The sequence below is a fragment of the Hypanus sabinus genome, unplaced genomic scaffold (genome assembly GCF_030144855.1).
Source record: "Hypanus sabinus isolate sHypSab1 unplaced genomic scaffold, sHypSab1.hap1 scaffold_170, whole genome shotgun sequence".
Classification (NCBI taxonomy): Eukaryota; Metazoa; Chordata; class Chondrichthyes; order Myliobatiformes; family Dasyatidae; genus Hypanus; species Hypanus sabinus.
In genome coordinates, this window is record NW_026779784.1 from 378,901 (window position 1) to 401,946 (window position 23,046).

Below are 23,046 nucleotides of genomic sequence, written 5' to 3' on the forward strand. Positions count from 1 at the left end.
CTGGGGTAAATATGGAATAATGTGGGGAATGCGGTGGATGGGTCGGGCAGCATGTGAGGGGCGAGGAGCAGAGTCAACAGTTCAGGAGGGAGACCCTCCACCCGTCACCTGATCCCGGTTCCTGTTCACATATTTCTGCAGATCTGCAGCATCTGCGGGTCACTGTTCTATGTGTCCGTGTAGCTTCATCTTTCCCCGTTCAGACAAGGCAGTGAGATCCGGATCTGTCACGTCCTCTCGTTGTGGGTGGACAATGTCTTTTTTCTCTGCAATAGTTTCTGCATGTTTCATTCACTGTTTTGAGGTGCTGAAGTGCTGCCGATGTTTCTGGGTGTCTGACCCGTTTATGTGAGAATTTAGCCATTTGTATTTCTCTGAGCTTCTCATAAATGTGTAAAGTTTAGTTCAGCTTCACTTCAGAATTTCCAAAGCAACACCCAGTCAGTCAAATTGCTCCACACAATTAAAATAGCTTATTACTTTTTTCTCTATTTTTGTACTATATATATGTATATTCTTATTTTAAATCACAATTTTTCAAAACTATTGTTATCAATTAGGTTCTGCTGCTACCGCAGGGACAACAAATTTCATGACACATGCCGGTGCTATTAAACCTGATTCTGATATTGATATGGGAGACCAACCACCGGTTACCTGATCCCAGTTACCGCAGATCGTAATGTGAGATTGAAGTATTTTCCATATATTTGCTTTCCACAGAAATGACAACAGTTCAGTTTCCTTCTGTGGTTCCAGAGCAGAAGCTCAGTCTGTCTAATATTTCCACACAATTAAAATGGGAAATTTGTTTATTATCATCATGTACTGAGCTACAGTGAAAATCTTGCCTGATGTACCATCCAGACAGATGGATACATTTCAACAGTACATTGAGCTGATATACATCAAAAAAATCACTGTAACAAAGCATTATGGCTGCAGAGAAAGTGCGGTGCAGATAGACATATGGTGCAGGGTCACGTCCAGTTACATTGTGAGGTTGAGTCCATTTTATCATTCATTTGGCTTATAACTGCAGACAGGAAGCCGTCCTTCAGCCTGGTGTTACGCACTTTAAGGCTTTTGTATCTCTTCCCAATGGGATAGCAGGTTTGCAGCAAGAATGTCTGTGGTTGTGAGGATCTTTGAGTCCGTGGCCTGTTTTTCCGAGGCAGGGGAAGTATAGGAAGAGTCCATGGAGGGGAGGCTTGTTTCTCTGATGTTCTCTGCAGTTCCTTGCAGTCATGGGCAGAGCAGTAGCTAGACAAAGGCGTGAAGTGTCGACAAGGAGCTCAGAGACCTCGGCCTTCACCCTGCCTTGTGTAGCTGGATCCTGGACTTCCTGTCAGATTACCGGCAGGTGGTAAGAGTAGGCTCCATCTCCTCTGTCTCTCTGACCCTCAGCACACATACCCCACAGGGCTGTCTCTTTGGCGCCCTCCTTTACTCTCTGTGCACCCATGACTTGTGTTGCCACCCACAGCTCCAATCTGATAATTAAATTTGCTGACAGCACTACATTGATTGGCCTAATCTGAAATACTGATAACAATCAATCAAATGCCTTCTGACAAGGGTCGGTCCAAACAAACTTTTCACCCTTCTTCAGGAGATTGGTCAGAGGAAGAGCGATAGCAGCAGAGTTCTTACGATAATATTCATCCATTCCCAGAAACCTTCTAACAGCCTTCTTAGCAGTCAGAATAGGAACTTGAGAAATTGCCTGGACTTTTGCCCGAACAGGAGCCAACTTCCTTTGACCTACAACATAGCCAAGACAGGTCACACTGGCATGGCCAAATTCACTCTTAGCCAAGTTAACTGTAAGGTTGTCCTGGGAAAGCCTGTCAAACAGCTTTTCTACTGCAGAGATATGCTCTTCCCAAGTGCCACTCCCTGTAACTAAGTCATCAATATAGGTATCTGTGTGTTCTCACCCTCGAATTACAAAATCAATCATTCTCTGGGATGCTCCTGGAGCATTTTTCCTTCCAAAAGGCAAAACATTGTATTCATACAACCCAGATGCTGTCACAAACACAGAAATGTCTCTACCTCTGTCCGTCAATGGAACACACCAATACCCTTTCAACAGATCAATCTTTGTAAGATATTAGCCATTCCAACCTTATCGATGCAATCATCCACCCTAGGGATAGGATAGGCATCAGTTTTTGTTACTGCATTTACCTTTCTACAATCAGTGCAAAATCTAACACTACCATCATGTTTGGGCACAATAATGCAGAGTGACTCCAATCTCATTTTGAAGGCCTAATAATACCATTCTCCAGCATATACTCAATTCCCTGGTCAGCCAATTTACACTTTTCGACGTTCATGCGAAGTGGGTGTTGTTTAATCGGTTTGGCTTGACCAACATCTACATCATGTACTGCGACCGTGGTTTGCTTGGGAACATCGGGAAATAAATCTTTGTACTTCAGAATTAATTCCTTCAGCTGTTGTTGTTGCTTTGGCTGCAGATGAGCCAACTCGTTATCAATGTTTTCTAGAACAACCGAGTTCATTAGCCTAACTGGGACCATGTTTGGCTTGTGAAAAGTCTCAGACGAGTCAATTGTTTCATTCTCAGGGTTACCAGATTCATTTGTTTTGACAACAATACTCACAGATGGTGCCTGCTTGTCAAAAAAGGCTTTATCATATTTATGTGCACCACCTGTGTTAGTTTACGTCAGTCGGGTGTTTTAATAACAGAATTCACATTATTAATTTGAGAGACTATCTCATACGGTCTATTGAATTTCGCCTGAAGTGGATTCGTCAACATAAGGCAAGCACCTTATCTCCCACCTGGTATTTTCTTTCGCGAGCCCTGTTATCAAACCAACACTTCATTTTGTTTTGAGAAATCTTTAAGTTTTGTCTCGCTAGACTACAGGCTTGGTGTAGTTTATTTTTGAACTTCAAAACATAGTCTAACGAGTTAACATGTACATCCCCATCAATCCACGGTTCCTTTTAACAAGGTCAAAGGTCACTCTGCGACCAAATACAAGTTCAAATGGAGTAAAGCCCAGTGATTCCTGTACTGACTCTCTTTCTGTGGACAAAATCAAATGTATTCCTTCATCTGGACAAAAGCAAAAGTATCCCTTCATCCCAGTCTTTTCCATTTTCAACACAATATGTCTTAATCATTGTTTTGAGGGTAGAATGAAATCTTTCTAAAGCCCCTTCTGGTTCCGGATGGTATGCAAATGATGCAATCTGTTTTGCTCCCAATTCATAAACTACCTGCTTGAATAATGCAGATATACAAATACATCCTTGATCAGACTGTATTTCTTTAGACAAATCGAATAAAGTGAAAATCTTGGTAAGAGCCTTCACCACAGTTTTAGCTTTAATATTTCTGAGAGGCATTGCCTCTGGGAATCTGGATGTAGTACACATAATAGTTAGCAGATACTGATGGCCAGCTTTAGACTTTGGCAATGGGCCAACACAATCCACTATAACTTTGGAAAAGGGTTCACCGAATGCAGGTACAGGCCACTGGGGTGAGCTCATTAGGTTTACCCACAACTTGACAAGTGCCTTTTGGAAACTCTTATTCAGGGTAAACATAACTTCATGAATTAAAGCAAACTGATCTGCTAATCCAGCAGATTCCTGCGGAGTGGCAGCATCATTTCCATCTAAATACGTCTTTATGTCATCAGGGACGCACCTTTGGAATTCTTCAATTAAAACCAAATCTCTCAAGCTGTTAAAATCATCATTTACATGTTCAGATGTGCACCAGTGGTCAATAGACACAAATTTCTCATAAGCAAATTCCGTATATCTGGTTCACAGATTTCTTCAAATTTCTAAACTTTTGCCTGTCTGCTTCTGGGACCAACTCGTAAGCTTTGAGCACAGCCTGTTTCACTACGTCATAATATGTGGTCATAATGCGTGGCCATGTGGTTAAGGTGTTGAACTAGCGATCTGAAGGTCATGAGTTCGAGCCTCAGCCGAGGCAGCTTGTGTGTCCTTGAGCAAAACACTGAACCACACACAGCTCCTGCACATTTATAGCCCAGTGGCGATGATTGGGGCAGCATAAATAAGTAAATAATAAGCTGCTTCAGCAACTGTCAAAGCAGAATAGGGTTGCTAAGCCTTCCCCTTAAGTACACTTTGTAAGAGAATTTTCTGTCTGCTTTTCTGCCTCTTTAGCCTGAAACTGCATCTGCCTTTCCGGAGCCTCCATCTTTAATATTTCTAACTTCTATTGGAGCTCAAGCTCACGAGGTTTACATTCAGGAAACACCTCCAACTCCTTCACTTTAAACACATCCTCAGATTCATAATGCTCAGCTATTATCTTCTGCATCTGTGCCCTCCTCATTGTCAATTTCACCTTAGCAAGTATTAACGTTCTAGCAATACTCAACAACTCAATCTTTCTGGTGTCCTCTAATGCCTGAGAGGTTCACACTTCCAGATATCTATCAACATCCATTGCTGCTGGTTTTCCACACACAAGTAAATCAAAAGGGATTTCTCCAATGAAATTGATAATTAATCAATCCTTAAATTTGTCATATCCCAGACACAGCCCCATTTTGTTACAAACCATAATGCTTTAGAAATGAACCAACAGCAAAAGACTACTCCCAGTGGCCACACATTTTAATTCCACATCCCATTCCCATGCTGATATGTCTATCCATGGCCTCCTCTATTGTCAAAATGAATCCAAACTCAGGTTGGAGGAACAACACCTTATATACCGGCCGAGTAGCCTCCAACATGATGGCATGAACACTGACTTCTCTAACTTCTGTTAATGCCCGTCCTCCCCTTCTTACCCCATCCCTGACATATTTAGTTGTTTACCTGTTCTCCCCCTCACTCTGGTACTTACACCCCCACCCTTTTCTTTCTCCCAAGGCCTCCCTTCCCATGATCCTTTCCCTTCACCAGCTCTGTATCACTTTCGCCAATCACCTTTCCAGCTCTCAGCTTCACCCCCACCCCCTCAGGTCTTCTCCTATCATTTGCATTTCACCCTCCCCTCATTACTTTCAAATCTCTTACTATATTTCAGTTAGTACTGTCGAAGGGTCTCGGCCCACAACGTCGACAGTGCTTCTCCCTTCTCCCTGCCTGGCCTGCTGTGTTCTATCAGCATTTTTTTTGTGTTTGTATTTCCAGCATCTGCAGATTTCCTCATGAGTGTTATGTGTATGTATGTGTGTAAATATAACTCCCAAACTTCTGAGCTCAGGGGAAACAAGGCTTGGAGTCTGGAGATGTTAAAGTATTAAAGTTCAATTCATTCACAGAATAGGTGATGTGAGAGAGATATTTTTGTAATCCAGGGTAAATGTTGAGAGAAGGCAATTATGTTGTATTCCACAGCTTCCATGGTGGTAAAAAGAGAGAACAGTCGCTCTAGATTTTATCCATCATCTTTACAAATGTACATACGAATTATCACCTAAAGTGAATTGTCATAAGTGGTATCATCAAATGAATGACCACGCCACAGCCAGGCAAGGCTTAACACATAAGTCGTCTCCACAGGATATCGCAAATCAGATCCACTCCTGTGGATCAAATGAGGTGACAACCACACATTCGATGTACGGTGAATCGATAATTAGCCCACCCTTGTGAGTGAAGGAAAGTTCCAAACAGTGATCCTTGGCTACTAGTTCCCTGGTTTTGATCCTTCCATTTTTCCTCCTTTGTCTCCGTCTGACTCTGAGTGTCTGTGTCCTCAGTTAAAACTAAACAAGCTGCGAGCGATGTAAACAAGCTGCAAGTCAGACTGATTCACTTTCTTAATTTCTCTCTCTCTCTCTCTTAAAATGACAGTCTACAGCAAACAAAACCAAAGGATTCATAACAATGGCCTCTCCTTACTGTGAACTGACTGGTGTGCCAAGAGGTGGGATGACTGAGTGAATCCTTTCCCACATTCTGAGCCTCTCTCTAGTGTGAACTCGCTGATGACTCTGTAGGGTGGATGACTGAGTGAATCTCTTCCGACAGAATAAGCAGGTGAACGGCTTCTCCCCAGTGTGAAGTCGCTGGTGTCTCTGCAGGGTGGAAGAGTCAGTGAATCCTTTCCCACACACTGAGCAGGTGAACGGCATCTCCCCACTGTGAACTCGCTGGTGTCTCTGTAGGTCGGATGACCGAGTGAATCGCTTCCCACATTCTGAGCAGGTGAACGGCTTCTCCCCAGTGTGAACTCGCTGGTGTCTCCGTAGGGTGGAAGAGTCAGTGAATCTCTTCCCACAGTCTGAGCAGGTGAACAGCTTCTCCCCAGTGTGAATTCGCTGATGTACCAGTAGGATGGATGACACAGTGAATCCTTTTCCACAGACTGAGCAGGTGAATGGCTTCTCCCCAGTGTGAACTCGCTGGTGTCTCTGTAGGTTGGATGACTGAGTGAATCCTTTCCCACAGACTGAGCAGGTGAATGGCTTCACCTCAGTGTGAACTCGCTGGTGTCTCTGTAGGTTGGATGACAGAGTGAATCCTTTCCCACAGACTGAGCAGGTGAAAGGCTTCTCCCCAGTGTGAACTCGCTGGTGACTCTGTAGGGTGGATGACAGAGTGAATCCTTTCCCACAGACTGAGCAGGTGAATGGCTTCACCTCAGTGTGAACTCGCTGGTGTCTCTGTAGGGTGGATGACAGAGTGAATCCTTTCCCACAGACTGAGCAGGTGAATGGCTTCTCCCCAGTGTGAACTCGCTGGTGACTCTGTAGGTTGGATAACTGAGTAAATCTCTTCTCACAGACTGAGCAGGTGAACGGCTTCTCCTCAGTGTGAATTTGCTGATGTACCAGTAGGCGGGATGACAGTGTGAATCCCTTTCCACAGTCTGAGCAGGTGAACAGCTTCTCCCCAGTGTGAATTCGCTGATGTACCAGTAGGGTGGATGACAGAGTGAATCCTTTCCCACAGACTGAGCAGGTGAACGGCCGCTCCCCAGTGTGAACTCGCTGGTGAGCCATTAGTTCAGATGACAGAGTGAATCCTTACCCAGAAGTTCAGCAGAAGACCAGCCTCTGCCCGGTGTGAACTGATTGGTGTGTCCACAGGTGGGATGACCGACTGAACCCCTTCTCACACACAGAACAGGTGAATGGCCTTGTCCAGTGTGAACTTGCTGATGTACCTTTAGTTGAGATAACCGAGTGAATCCATTCCCACTGTCTGGGCAGGTGAATGTCCTTTTTCCTGTGTAAAATGATGGGCGTGCCAGTTGGTCAAAATCACCGAGTGAATTCCTCCCCACAGTCTGAGCAGGAAGGGTGGACAATTGGATCCCTTGCTCCAGTTCTTAAGTATCTAGGCAGAGACAACAAAACTGGCGTGTCGTGTTTGAGCTTCCTGGAGATGAATTCCTTCTCATTTTTAACCTGTAAAAAAATTTACAAAATCCATCAATGGGTTTAGGACAACATTTCAGATGAGATTACTTGAGTTGCCAAGGTTTGATCTGGTATCACACGGTTACAGTGAGGTTCACCCTAAGTTGGACAGAGAAATCATCTCCTGACTGGGTAGAGTGCTGGAACCTGGAATGACCATCAATTCCCTGATACTCTTCCTGTCTCAATAACAATGGAGCATTTCTGTCGTCTCCAATCTGTGACCTGGCTCATTTTGACTCCCTCCATTGGTATTATTCCTGGCTCCTGCTGAGCGGCACGTGTTCCTTGTCCCACAGTGACTGAAACACTCTCATGCAAATTGTCTTTCTTGACATGCAGCTGGGATCTTCTCTTGTGTATTATTAACAAAATGCCACAATTTTAACGCCATTTAAAAAATTCCTGCTGAAATGACTGGTTGGCCGCACATCTGTTAAAAGGACTTAGAGTGAATTTTTGTATTATTTCAGGTTCTTGTCGCAATCATAGAAAATTTCAACACAGAAACAGGCCCTTTGGGCCATCTAGTTTGTGCTGAACTATTTAAACAGCCCACTCCCACACCCCTACCATCCAGGTATCTACACAAACCTCTTAAACGTTAAAATCGAGCTCGCATGCACCACTTGTGCTGGCTGCTCATTCCACAGCCGGATGACCCTCTATGTGAAGAAGTTCCTCTCATGCTCCCCTTAACATTTCACCTTTCACCCATAACCCATGGCCTCTGGTTGTAGTCCCACCCAATCTCAGTGGAGAAAGCCAGCTTGCATTAACACTATGTGTGCCTCTCTATCACAATCAAATCTCCCCTCAATCTTCTACATTCCCAAGAATAATGCCCTGATTTGTTCAATCTTTCCTTATAATCCAAGTCCTCCAGACATGGCAACATCCTTGTGTATTTTCTCTGAAATCTCTGAACTTCTTTTACATCTTTCCTGTAGGTAGGTGACCAAAACTGCACATAATACTCCAAATAAGGCCTCACCAATGTCTTCTACAAGTCAACATAACATCCATCTATTGTTGTCACTACTGTGGTTCATGAAGGGCAATGGGCTAAAATATTTCCTTCCATCCCTATCTAACTGTGATACCACTTTCAGTGAATTAAGGACTTGTATTCCCAGGTCCCTTTCTTCTACAACACTCCTCCGTGCCCGACCAGTCACTGTGAAAGACCTCCCTTGGTAGGTCAGACCAAAGTGCCACGACTCACACTGGTCTGCATTAAATTCCATTTTCCATTTCTCAAACCATTTTCCCACCTGGCCCAGATCACACTGCAAGCCATGAAAGTCTTCTTGCAGCTGCTAAACCCCCAGTCTTGTTGTCATCCACAAATTTTCTGATTCAGTTAACCACACTATCATCCAGATTACAGATATAGATGACAAACAACAACAGATCCAGCACTGATCCCTTTGGCACACAACTAATCACAGGATTACAGTTATAGAGGCAACCATCTGCTACTACACTGTGGCTTCTCCCAAAGACAGTGTCTCATCCAATCTACTGTCTCATCTAGAATGCTGAGTGACTGAACCTTCTTGACCAACCTCCCATATGAGACTTTATCAAGTGCCTTGCTAAAGTCCTTGTAGACAACATCTACTGCCTTGCCTTCATCCACTTCCCTGATAACTTCCTCGAGAGACTCTGAAAGATTGGCTAGAGCCATACTGTCTATCCTTTATCAGTCCACATCTATCCAAATACTTACAGTATATACTTGGTTCCTGCACCCACATTCCAATAACTTTCCCAGTTCTGATGTCAAGCTCACCAATGGATAACTTCCTAGTTTATTTTACAGCCTTTCTTGAACAGCAGAACAACATTGTCTGTCCTCCAATCCTCCAGTACCTCACCTGTCACTAAGGATGATTTAAATATCTGTGCTTGGACCCCAATAATTTCTGCACTTGTCTTCCGCAGGGTCCAAGTGAACAACTTGTCAGGCCCTGGGGATTGATCCACACTAATTTGCCTCAAGACAGCAAACCCCTCCACCTCTGTAATCTGTACAGCGTCCATGAAGTTAATGCGGCTTTGCCTCACTTCTCTAGACTCTGTGTCCATCTCTTGAGTAAATACGGATGCAAAAAAAATCTCCCCAAGTCTAGGCTATCCTTCATGTGGATTACCATTTTGATCTTCCAGAGGATTAATTTTTTTTCCCTTGCAATCTTTTTTGCTCTTAACATATCTGCAGAATCCCTGAGGATTCTCCTTCACCTTGTCTGCTGGGGCAACCTCATGCCTTCTTTTATTTCTTTCATAAGTGTTCACTTGAATTTCCTGTATTTCATAAGTACCCCATTTGCTCCTATCTGCCTGTACCTGGTATGCACCTCCTTTTTATTGATCTGGGAGAGGAAAGCCAAAGAGGTGATAGATCTGCATGGAGGGAGGTGGGGGTAAGGAGTGTTAAACTAAAGTTGCAGGGGGAATGGGAGCCTGAATAACAGAACAGATGGTGGTGGGGTTGTGGAGAAAGATGTTGTTCAGGCCTCAGACAAATTTCAGGAATGAAAAAGTTGAGCATGGTGCAGTGAATATGCTGAGCCCTGTATATTTCAATACAGGGAGCAGTGCAGGAAAGGTGGATGAGTTCAGTGCATGGATCAACACCTAGAATCAACACTAGGACCTGGCAACTGTGGATTGGGACAGGCTGCTTTATGGCAAAGGTGTGCTTGGTAAATGGGAGGCTTCAAAGCAAAATTTTGAAAGTAGTAAGCGGGTATGTCAGAATAAAAGGTAAAGATAGAAACTGTAGGGAAACTTGGATTGCACGAGATATTGAGACCCTGGTAAAGCACAAAATGGAATTGCATAACAGGGATAGGCAGTCAGTTTCTTATGGAGTATAAGAAATGCAAGAGAACACATAAGAAATCAATCAGGATGGCTAAAAGATGGCATGAGGTTGCTGACACAGAAAAGGTGAAGGATAATCCTCAGGGATTCTAGTGATAGATTAAGAGCAAAAGGATTGCAAGGCACAAAGTTGGTCCTCTGGAAGACCGGAATGGCAATCCACGTGTGGAACCAAAGCAGATGGGGGAGATCTTAAATATTTTTCCATCTCTCTTAACTCAGGAGATGGACAAAGGGTCTTTGGAGTGTGGAAACTCGGCATTAACCATTTCAACCCTGGGGGAAAAAACACTCCTCTGGCCACTCACATGCTCAATACCCCTCATCATTTTATACACCAAAAAATGTCTCTAAATATAAACAAGGAAATTATACATTGCACAATCTACTTTCCACGATTCAGTACATTTACACAGACAGGTGTGTAAAAAGGGCCCAACGAATATCAGCAACAAAAAGGCCCAATTCACCAGAACCACAAACTGTTCCTGCTGCTATCATCCAGGACACGGTACCACAGCAAAAGGGCCAACAGGCTTCGGGACATCATCTTCTACCAGGCCATCAGACTGATTAATTCATGCTGATACAATTGCATTTCGATGTTATATTGACTGTCCTATGTACAAACTATCTATTATAAATTACTATAAATTACACATTGCACATTTAGATGATGTAAGGTAAATATTTCTACTCCTCATGTTTATGAAATATGTATCTAATAAAGTCAATTCAATTCACCCTCTCCACTATCTGTTCTGTCATTCTGGCTCCCATTCCCCCTACAACTTATTTTAACCACATCACCCCCTCCCCTGCTCACTACCACTAGCAAGTCTTACCACTAGGATATTCGTCCCCTCTTGTTCTGTTCCTCTAACTAACGAATCCCCTATCAGTCTTTTGACTTTCCTCTGCCAGGTAATTCCCCCCACAGCTTCTGAAGTGGTCCACCTGTTGTTGGGTGAAATGGCCACAAGAGTACTCTGCGATGCCTATTTAACCTCATTCCCCTTCCTGACTCTCACCCAGTTTCCTGTGTCCTGCACCTTGGGAGTAGCTCACCTCCCTTCATGTCATATCTATCACCCCCTCCAACTGCTGGATGATATGGAATTCACCCATTTCAAGCAGCTCATTGAAGTGCAGGGTTACAAGTTGCAGCTGGATGCACATCTTGTAGGGGAGGGCATCAGGGACACTGCAGGTCTCCCCTCCTTCCCTCGAATACCCCTCTACTTTGTAATAACCAGTGTGCAGATAAATCTTGTACTGTGTATTTTTTATCCAGTGACAAGATGTGCACAGTGAATTTTATATAGAGAGGTATTCATTTTCACGGCTAGCAAATCACTGTCAATAGGAACTTTGATCTCCTCTGGGTTTGATCGAGTTCATCTGCACTCTCACACAACCTATGTAGCAGGCCTGTAACAGGAAATGCAGGAGTTTCTCACCAAAGCTTTTACACATTGTCCATATGTGGTTTGCTTGCTAAATTACACTTTAAGAAGTCAGATTTCCAAATATCACTCCACTTCTTCCCACTTGCAAATTCTCCAGCAACTTTTGCATCACCAAAATGCAAACAGGCATCACTAGTTTCTGTGTTCTACATAAATATTCCCCCTGAACCCGTCCCCAATGACTGACGGTGGTGAACTCAGTGAATGAAATCCCAATGAATACGAAGGGAAGGGCAGTAGTCTTTCTGTCTCACTGGAGTCTGGCACATTTGTGAAGTGAAAGCTACTTGTTGTCCAGGGCAAAGGTGTTTGATATCATAATGTACCCAGAGAGAATGGGACAAAACATGTTCTCACCGGTAGAAAAGTGCAGAACTAGAGGAGGTAGAGGAAGCAACACACACAAAATACTGGAGGAACTCAGCAGGCCAGGCAGCATCTACGGAAAAGAGTACTAATGCTGAGTTCCTCCGGCATTTTGTGTGTGTTGCTTGGAATTCCAGCATCTGCAGATTTTCTCTTGTTTGTGTTGGAGGGAGAACAAAGGTGATTTTCTCAACTGCTGATGTAAAAGATTTTGCTCCCTTTCTCCGAGTTCCTAATCCTTGGATTTAGATAGCTGGAGCTCAGCTCTGTCTGAGAGATCCATCGGTTCCCATTCCCTCATCAGCCGGAAGCTCCCCGGGGCCCGTGTACGGATCGTGGAGCTGAGAGAGAGGGAAGAGGGCAGGACTGTCCCGGGATTGCTGCCCACGGTGTCCGAAATTCAGAGGAATTATCCTGAAGTCGGTATTTAAGATAAAAACACAATTAATCGCTCTTACCTGCAACCGACATTTTCAAAGCCTTCTGTGCACTGCGCGCATGCGTGAAACTCAGGGACGTCCTCAGCCTGACGCCTGCGCATTTCATCGGCGCTTCAGCGAATTGCCCTATGGGTAATCACGGTGCCATTAAACATTTCTGCAAGCACCGGTTCAATGTCCATACCTCATTTTTTTTATCTTGGGTATAGAAAAAATCTGCAGCTGTTTTAATGCAGAAAGCGGCTCCCATAAGCAATATACTCAATATCAACGTGTATCTAATGCCAAAGTAAAATGCAGATATAAAACATAGGAGATTCTGCAGTTGCTGGAAATACTGAGAAAACATTTTCTAAGTATTCCTCTCCAAAATTTCTGCCTTATCTGTTGATTTCCACCTGTGTTTTGCAGAAATTAACCACCTTTTTTTTTCGATCAACCAGTTTCCAAATGCTTCTAATCTTTCACTTTTAACCACATCGTGCTGGTCTTATTCGTCCTCCTCCTCTGGACACCATCTCTCTCTGGAGCCCCTGAATCAAGCTGGCAACTCTTTTGTGTTGATCTGATCATCGACACGCAGTGCAGAACGGATGTGTGACTGTCACTTCGTATCATCCATATGTGTGGATTTGCTGGAGTATCCTGTGGTATCACTTTTGTTGGCCCTTACCTGGAATCGGGGTGTTCTGTGGTAATCACTTGAAGACGATATTCCTGTGACTGTCACCTGGTGATATTTCTAAGTGGATTTCGGAGCTAATCGACGGATAAGATCTTCGGCGACTGTTATTTCGTTTACCCAGCGTGGAATGTGTGTGGAATTCTTCGTAATTGCCTTCTCTCTACATTCCCTTTATTAGTAACTACGCTATACAACAATATAAATGCAGATATATCAAACAGGTTAGCAATGATTGTGTGTGTGTGTGTGTGTGTGTGTGTGTGTGTGTGTGTGTGTGTGTGTAAATAGGAAAGCCAAGCTTCTTCACGCCTCGGGGTGAATGGATACCGTCTTCCGGTGATGAGTGAAGTTCGGTTCAGTTCGTGGGATTGAGTCGGGGAGTGATGGAGAGAGAGAGAGGGAGAGTTTTGAGTCTTCAGGTAAGCTGACGCCGTCGATAGTCCCTTCGTCCTCCGAAATCCTTTGGAAGTCACCGACTGTGACCACTATAAATGGGACCGTTCTTCAGTGGTGGAGTTATTAACCCAGGCGAGGGATGGACACACGAATAACTCCCCACCGGTCACAGCCTTTTCACACTGCGAGAGCCACTGATTGATGCTCCGGATCGATCTTCCAAAGCCCAACTTTTTCTGTGGACACAACAAAGCTCATTCAGTGTCCAAAACCATGTGTCTGGAGGTCTATCAGCGGACCTCCTACTTATCTCATCGTGCTGAGCCCCAGCTGTCCATCAAACAGTTCCTCCCTTCTCTCTCTGTAAGAACACAGAAGCTGACAGTGTCCTTGTAAAAGTGTCAACAAGCTTGCAGAGAAACCATAACATCGTCTCCGAGCAGTCTTCCTCTCTAACTCTCTCTCTCTCTCTCTCTCTCACTCTCTGTCCACCTTCCCTCCCTCCCTCTCTCTGTGTCCGGTGTTGAACATCTCCCTCTCTCTTTTCAAAAATACAGTTCATAAGGGTAATTCAGGACCCCGTCACTATAATAATGAAGAGAGTGGTTTTAACATCGAAACCAGACTCCGTTAGTGATCTATTGCTGCTGGCACGTAACAATTGCAACAACCCAGCTGTCTGAGGCACAATCCTTTAAAATTGGTGAAAATGACCCAAAACGTTGAAAAGAGCGGGTAAGAAGGAGTTTAACCAACTTCGTCCGGAGCCCTGAACAACGTCACAACCACAGTGAGCTCATCGTCTTGTTCAGCCCGGAGACAATCATGCAGGAAATTCATGCAGGTGTATAAGATGATGAGAGGCATTGGTCGTGTGGATAGTCAGAGGCTTTTTCCCAGGGCAGAAACGGCTAACACGAGGGTGAATAGGTTTAAGCTGCTTGGAAGTAGGTATAGAGGACATGTCAGAGCTAAGTTTTTTAAACAAAGAGTGGCGTGTGTGTGGAATGCACCGCCAGCGACGGTAGTAGAGCCGGATACAAAAAGGTCTGTTAAGATAGGTACATGGAGCTTAGGAAAATAGATGGCTATGCGGTAGGGTAATTCTAAGCAATTTCTAGAGTAAGTTACATGGTCGGTACAACATTGTGGGACAAAGTATCGATAATATGTTGTAGATTTCTGTGATTCTATGACATTCAAGGGAAATCTCCTATCCCACGGAGTGGTGACTAGATGCAACCTGTCATCTCAGGGAGAGTGAGAGGGAAACGGCGGGGGTAGATTTTCATATACTGATATGGAACAGAAACATGGGCAGGGACCAGCTGGGCTGAGTGGCCTCTCAAGCGAGACACGGGATTTGATACAGGATTTATCTTTCACGGGATTTATCTTTCACAGATCCACAATATTAAACACCAGTCTAGTTTAAGTCTAACATCAGCAGAACAGACTCCTCCAATGCTCAGTGACCAGGGTTCAGTCCTGGGTGCGATGAGCAGCCGCAAGAACTGCAGAATCTGACAGTAACAGTCCCTCATGAACCTGCAGCTGCCTTCAGTCACCGTGATGGTTAAACATTTAACACGGAGCTGATTTGAACTTCCTCCCTGATGTGAAGTTTCTGGTGTTGCAGCAGCTGGGATGATTGAGTAAAACTCTTTGCTCACTCCAGACAGAAATGTGGCCTCTATTTATTGCGAACTCACCGGAGCATCACAAGGTGGGTTAACTGAATGTGTCTCTTCACATACACGGAGCAGGTGAACGGCCGCTTCCCAGTGCGAAGCTGTTTGTGTATCTGCGATGGCCGACTGAATCCCTTCCAAAATGAGAGCCAGTGAATGACGTCACAGTGCTATAACGTCATGGCGATGTATCCAATCAGATCACGGACATGGACACGTGATCGGGCTCTCCTTGTAGCGAGTGGGGCGCTGTCTTCTCCAACATCTCCGCCTCCACATTCAAGGACCGGAGGCATTCAAGCGATGGTGACCTGACAGATACAGCAGTCTAACGTGTTTGTGAGTCCCATAGACAATTCCTTTGCCTTTTCTACACTGTTAAAAGCTTGGAGGGTGAAGGACAACATTTCAACTCAGATAATTTTACTCTCCATGGTGCCTTCTGAAAAAAACTGTCACAGCTCAGAACAAGTTGGAGGAACAAGACTTCATCTTCTAACAGGCTACAGTTCCGGCATCAGGAACAATATCAAACTCTCCGCTTCCCTCGCTGTATCAAAATGGATCATTCCTCCCCTTCATCACTCTGTGACTTGGCTCAGTTTGTCTGTCTCCTTCGCATTCTGAGCATGCGCCACACACCCACTGAGATCACATTTTACTTACACGGCTGTGACTAGAGACTTTCTGATTATTATGTCCCTCCTGGTATTTGACGGTTGTAAACTCCGAGTCAGCAATGGTATTGACCCTCAGGAGTAGGTGATTAGGCTTTTTCGTTGGAGATCGATAAACTGCCGGTAGTGTGTGTCTGGATGAGTGGGTCGTTTTCAGACTGGAAGGAGGTAGCGTTTGGAGTACCCCAGAGAGCAGTCCCTGACCACAGTTGTTCACAATTTAATGTCCTGGCGGAGGCAGCGAGATGTGAGATGCCCCAGTCTGCTGGTGACGCAGAAAGAGTGGAGTTGAGGGAGGGGAGGCTATTCACATGCAATTTCGTAGCTTTGCAATCAGTACATAGTGCACTGTGGGGCTGCAGTGGCGGGTTCCAATCTGCTAATTAGATTTGCTGACCACGGTACATTGATCCGCCGGATCCCAAATAATAACGAGGCAGCGTATAGAGAAGAAGTCATCACCCCGACACAGTCATGTCAAGAAAACGACCTCTCCCTCATTGTAACGAAAACAAAGGAGCTGGTTGTGGATTACAGGAGGAATGGAGACAGGGAACAAATTCAACATTTCCAAGTCTGTTATTGACACACATGCACATTTTAGTATTGATCATGACACAATGTATTTTAAATATTGTTAATGACATAAAACATATTTACAGATTGTTACTGACAGAGAACCGTATAACTTCTGTTCCGCGTATTATCTGAATGTACTTGCCTGTGATGCTGCCACAAGTCAGTGTTTCTCTGTTCCTGTACCTTCCCGTACTTGAGCACTTGGCAATAAATTCAACAGGACCTGAGAAATCTCAGTGAGATTTGATTAGTGATGATCATCTTGGCAGCTCGGTAGGTCGAATGTATGAGACAGTACACTGTTAAATGCAAAACCCTGAGCATTGTCGATGATCAGAGGGATCTTAGACTCCAAGTTCATCGCTCCCTGAAAGAGACTGCACAGATTGATCCGGTGGTTAAGAAGGCAAATGACATGGTTGTCCTTATTAGTTGAAGCATTGAGTTCAAAAGTCGGGAAGTTGTGTTGCGGCTGTTACGAGCCTGCGGTCGTACTGTGACTGTTTCTTTAAGAGCGCCGGCGTGAGGAGGCGGGACTATGACGTCAGTCACAGGCTGACAGCGCTGACTGTGGACTGAACCGTAAGAGAGAGAGAGAGCGATCTGCAGACAGGCAGTCGGCCAGTCTAAAAAAGAGAGAGAGAGAGAGAGAGTGAGAGAGAAAGAGAAAAAAGCTGATCGCTTCAGTTAGTCGCAGCTGAGGCTTGGAACTCTCCTATGCCCACAAGAGTGGGTTGATCATCGGTACACGGAAACACAACGAACGTCTGTGGCTGTCACTTCGTATAATCCATAGGAGTGGGTTTTGGAATATCTTGTGTTAACCCTTACCTGGGTATGTTGTGTGGTAACCCCTGGAAGACGGTAACTCGTCTGTGGACGGATTCAGCGGATAAGAACTTCGACGGCGGTTGGTTGAAGTAACGGCCGTTTCTCTACGTTTCACCCTGGATTACAAATATCTCTCTCCCATCATTTATTCCGTGGATTACTGAACTTTCCTACTTTACCATCTCAGGACTCTAAGCTTTGTTCCCTCAGGCTCGATAATCTGTGGGTTATATTTACACACATATACACATAACACTGTTAATTTCCCTTCATTTCGTTAAGTTACTATATTATAAGTCGATACTACTAAAGATAATGGTTTTAACATCAAAACCAGACTCCACTGTGAACTCTAGTGCTGCTGGTTCGTTTCTAAAACGCCACAGTTTGGAACACAGTTTTATAGAACTAGTTAGACCACATCTGGATTGTTTCATACTGTTCTGGTCGCCCCGATTCTCGGAAGGATGTCGGGTCTTTGGAGAGGGCACAGAAGAGGTTTACCAGGACACTGCCTGGATTAGAGGACATGAGCTATAACGAGAGTTTGGACAAACTTGTGTTGTTTTCTCCAGAGCGGCGTAGGCTGGGGTGAGACTGGATGGACGTTTATAAGATTACGAGAGGAATAGATAGAGTGGATAGACGATATATTTTTCCTGGGGGTTGAAATGTCTAATACATTTAAGGTGAGTGGAGATGTGAGCGGCGTTTGCTTCTTTCCACAGAGTAGTGGGTAAACGGACATCTGTCTGGGGGTGAGAGACCAAAGCGGCCACGTGATCCCGTTTCCTGTTCACGTTTCTCTGCAGATCTGCAGCATCTGCGGGTCACTGCTCTACCTATACGTGGAGCTTTATCTTTCCCCGTTCAGACAAGGCAGTGAGATCCGGATCTGTCACGTCCTCTCGTTGTGGTGGACAGTATGCTTTTTTCTGCAATATTTTCAGCATGTTTCATTCCACTGTTTTTACCTGCTGAAGTGCTGCCGATGTTTCTGGGTGTCTGACCCACTTATGTGAGAATTTAGCTTTTTATAATTATCTGAGCTTCTCATAAATGTGTGCAGTTCAGTTAAGCTTCACTCCACTACTTCCAAAGCAACAACCCAGTCAGTCAAATAGTTCCACACAATTAAAATAGTTTATTACATCTTTTTTTCATTTTGTACTATTTATATAATTTAACAATGTGATAGTTATATTCTTATATTAAATCACAATTGTTAAAATCTATGGTCAAAAATTAGGTTCTACTTCTGAACGAATTTCATGACATATGCCGGTGCTTTTAAACTTGATTCTGATATTGATATGGGAGACCCACCACCAGTCACCTGATCCCACTTACCGCAGATCGTAATGAGAGATTAAAGCCTTTTCTATTTATTTGCGTTCCTCAGAAAGACAACAGTTCAGTTTCCTTCTGTGGTTCCAGAGCAGAAGCTCAGTCTGTCTAATATTTGCACACAATTAAAATGGGGAATTTGTTTATTATCATCATGTACTGAACGACAGTGAAAATCTTCCCTGACGTACCATCCACACAGATCGATACATTACAACGGTACATCGAGCTGATATACGATAAAACAATAACTGTAACAAACATTATGGCTGCAGAGAAAGTGCAGTGCAGATAGACATATGGTGCAGGGTCACTTCCAGTTACATTGTGAGGTCGAGTCCATTTTATCATTCATTTGGCTTATAACTGCAGACAGGAAGCCGTCCTTGAGCCGGGTGGTTCGCTTTAAGGCTTTTGTATCTCTTCCCCGATGGGGGAGCGGGTTTGCAGGAAGAATGTCCAGGTTATGAGGTTCTTTGTGTACAAGGCCTGCTTTTCTGAGGGAGAGGAAGTGTACGGAGAGTCCATGGAGGGGAAGCTTGTTTCTCTGATGTTCTCTGCTCTCCAAAGTTCTCTGCAGTTCCTTGCAGTCATGGGCAGAGCAGTAGCCATACAAAGGCGTGAAGTATCGACAAGAAGCTCAGAGACCTAGGCCTTCACCCTGCCTTGTGTAGCTGGATCGTGGACTTCCTGTCAGATCGCCGGCAGGTGGTAAGAGTGGGCTCCATCTCCTGTCTCTCTGACCCTCAGGACACATAACCCACAGGGCTGTCTCTTTGGCGCCCTCCTTTACTCTCTGTGCACCCATGACTTGTGTTGCCACCCACACCTTCAACCTGCTAATGAAATTGGCTGACAGCACTACATTGATTGGCCTAACCTCAAATAATAACTTTCAATCGATCAAATGCCTCCCGACAAGGTTCGGTCCAAACATACTTTTCACGCTTCTTCAGGAGATTGGTCAGAGAAAGAGCGATAGCAGCAAAGTTCTTACGAAAATATCCATCCATTCCCAGAAACCTTCTAAGAGCCTTCTTATCAGTCAGAATAGGAACTTGAGAAATTGCCTGGACTTTTGCCCGAACAGGAGCCAACTTGCTTTGACCAACAACATAGCCAAGACAGGTCACAGTGGCATGGCCAAATTCACTCTTAGCTAACTGTAAGGTCGTCCTGAGAAAGCCTGTCAAACGGCTTCTCTGCTGCAGAGATATGCTCTTCCCAAGTGTCACTCCCTGTGGCTAAGTCATCAATAAAGGCATCTGTGTGTTCTAACCCTGGAATTACAGAATCAATCATTCTCTGGAATGATCCTGGACCATTTTTTCTTCCAAAAGAGAAAACATTGTGTTCATACAACCCAGAAGGTGTCACAAATGCAGAAATTTCTCTACCTCTGTCCGTCAATGGATCACACCAATACCCTTTCAACAGATCAATCTTTGTAAGAAATTTAGCTTTTCCAGACTTATTGATGCAATCATCCTCCCTAGGGATAAGAGAGGATTCTGTTTTTGTTACTGCATTTACCTTCCCATAATCAGTGCAAAATCTAACACCACCATCAGGTTAAGGCACAATAACGCAGGGTGAGCTCCAATCTGATGCCAAAGGACTAATAATACCATTTTCATCATATATTCAATTCCTTGCTCAGCCAATTTACACTTTTCGACGTTCATGCAATATGGGTGTTGTTTAATCGGTTTGGCTTGACCAATATCTACATCATGTACTGCGACTGTGGTTTGCTTGGGAACATCGTGAAATAAATCTTTAAACATCAGGATTACTTCCTTCAACTGTTGTTGTTGCTTTGGCTGCAGATGAGCCAACTTGTTATCAATGTTTTCTGGAACAACCGAGTTCATTAGCCTAACTGGGACCATGTTTGGCTTGTGAAAATTCTCAGACGAGTCGATTGTTTCATTCTCAATATGTTTTGACAACAACACTCACAGACGGTGCCTGCTTGTCAAAATACGGCTTTATTATATTTATGTGTACCACCTGTGTTAGTTTACGTTGGTCGGGTGTTTTAATAGCATTATTCAGATCATTAATTTGAGAGACTATTTCAAGCACCTTATCTCCCACCTGGTATTTTCTTTCTCAAGCCCACTTATCAAACCAACACTTCATTTTGTTTTGAGAGATCTTTAAGTTTTGTCTCACTAGACTACAGACTTGGTGTAGTTTATTCTTGAACTTCTAAACAGAGTCTAACAAGTTAACATGTACATCCCCATCAATCCACTGTTCCTTTAACAAGGACAAAGTTCCCCTCACTATAAATTTTAAAAAGGGTTCACCGAATGCAGTTATAGGGCAGAGTGGGGCCACTGGGGTGACCTGATTCGGTTTACCCACAACTTGACAAGTGTGACAGCTTCTGCAAAAGGTCACAACATCTTTCCTCAAATTAGGCCAGTAGAATTATTACATAACTGTTTACAGTTTTATTCACTCCAAAATGTCGACCTAATGGCATACTGTGGGCCAAAGTTAAAATTTCAGCCATATAACTTTAGGAACTACAACTTGGTGAACAATTTCCCATTCCTCACTCGCTGGTATAGCAGGTGGCCTCCACTTCCTCATTGACACTTCATCATGAGATAATACCCTACTGGCACATTCTTAATCTCATCATCTGAGAGGGCTGTTTCTTTTAAAGCTTCAATCTCAGGGTCTCGGTTCTGTTCTGCTATAAACTCCTTCCTAGACAGGGATAAATCTTTCTCATCAGACTTACGACTGAATCCTGTTGAAACAATGAAGGCAGAAATTCCCTGACAAGTCATCATAACCTGAATCCCGATTTTGGCTATCATGGGTATCAGAATCATGCTGCACAGATTCGTCTGCGTCGGCATACTTTTAGCCATACTTTGAGTTCCTGCGCAGGAAGGATAAATGTTAAAATCCATCTGTGGGTCGTCAGCGGTTGTCTTAGTTGTCAACAGCGCTGCAGGAACAATTTTAGGTCATTCCCTAACAGCAAACTAACATCTTCCAATGGTAAAATGGAGTATAATCCAATTTTAACAGGTCCCAAAAGCAACCCTGACAGTAAATTTACCTTGTACAATGGCACAGAAAACATGCTACCCCCAAAGCCTTTAATAAGATTTACTTCATCAGTGTTCGTCTCATCACCAAACTTTAGAATGCTGTCTAATATAAGTGACTGAGAATCCCCAGTAACTCGAAGAATTTTTGGTAGTTGGGTTGACCCTTCCTTTACTAATACAAACCCATTTGACATAAAATGATCAAAAGCCTTCTTAATTCAGTCAGAGTTCTCAGTCCATAACTGAGCCTCAACAGAATGTTCAGAACCCTGTGGGTTTATAGGTGCGTCAACAAACTGAACACCGGCATTTGGGACTGGCTTCTTTTCATTTTTCTTATTCAGGATAGAACAATTAGCCATCACATGACCAGCTTTCTTACAATAGTAACGAGCAAGACCAGAATATTTCTCTTTCAACTGCTTCCCTTCATCCTTACTCTTGTCACTAGTCCCAGCTGTAATTTCTGGTTTACCCTGGTGATCTCTGGCACTCTTTTGGAAGCTCTTATTTGGGATAATCTTAACCTTATGAGTAAAAGCAAACTCATCTGCTATTCTATCAGACTCCTGCAAATTGGCAGTATCCTTTTCATCTAAATATGTCTTTATGTCGTCAGGAGCACACCTTTTGAATTCTTCAATTAAAACTAACTCTTTCAAGCTATTAAAATCATCATATATGTGCACCAGCGATCAAAACACACAGACTTCTCATAAGCAAATTACATATGTCCGGTTCACAGATTTCCACAAATTTCAAAACTTTTGCCTGTATGATTCTGGGACCAACTCGTAAGCTTTGAGCACAGCCTGTTTCACTATGTCACAATCAGCTGCTTCATCAACTGTCAAAGCAGAATAGGCTTGCTGAGCCTCCCCCTTTGTAAGAGAACCAACCCTCTTTTGGCCACTTTCAATTCTAAGCAACCTTCTCAAAATGCTGTAAGTATTTATCAACCTCTTTCTGATCAAATGGAGGTACCAATTTAATTTCCTGACTAGCCTCAAACTTATCACCAGTCTAAAGCTAGACCCCTTTGCTGAAACCACTGTATCTTTTCCAGCTCGAATAGCCTCTGTCTTTCTGCTTCCTCCTTCTGTTTTTCTGCCTCCTCTCTGATTTTCTGCCTCTATAGCCTCAAACTGTCTCTGCCTTTCTGCAGCCTCCATCTTTAATTTTTC

The 23,046-nt window shown here is 43.9% G+C and overlaps 1 protein-coding gene across 1 annotated transcript; it reads right to left on the reverse strand.

Moving 5' to 3' along the window:
* Window positions 1–5,391: 5,391 nt before the first annotated feature.
* LOC132387286 (gastrula zinc finger protein XlCGF26.1-like) lies at window positions 5,392–12,666 on the reverse strand. The gene is made up of 2 exons (XM_059959642.1): window positions 12,598–12,666; window positions 5,392–7,400 (listed from the first exon to the last, which is right to left on the reverse strand). The coding sequence occupies exon 2, from the start codon at window positions 6,990–6,992 to the stop codon at window positions 5,886–5,888; it is 1,107 nt and encodes a 368-aa protein (XP_059815625.1). The 5' UTR covers window positions 6,993–7,400; window positions 12,598–12,666; the 3' UTR covers window positions 5,392–5,885.
* Between the last annotated feature and the right edge of the window lie 10,380 nt (window positions 12,667–23,046).

Bases quoted from the DNA above. Each gene is read 5' to 3' on its own strand.
- LOC132387286 (XM_059959642.1), bottom strand. From the start codon at position 6,992: ATGGCTCACCAGCGAGTTCACACTGGGGAGCGGCCGTTCACCTGCTCA.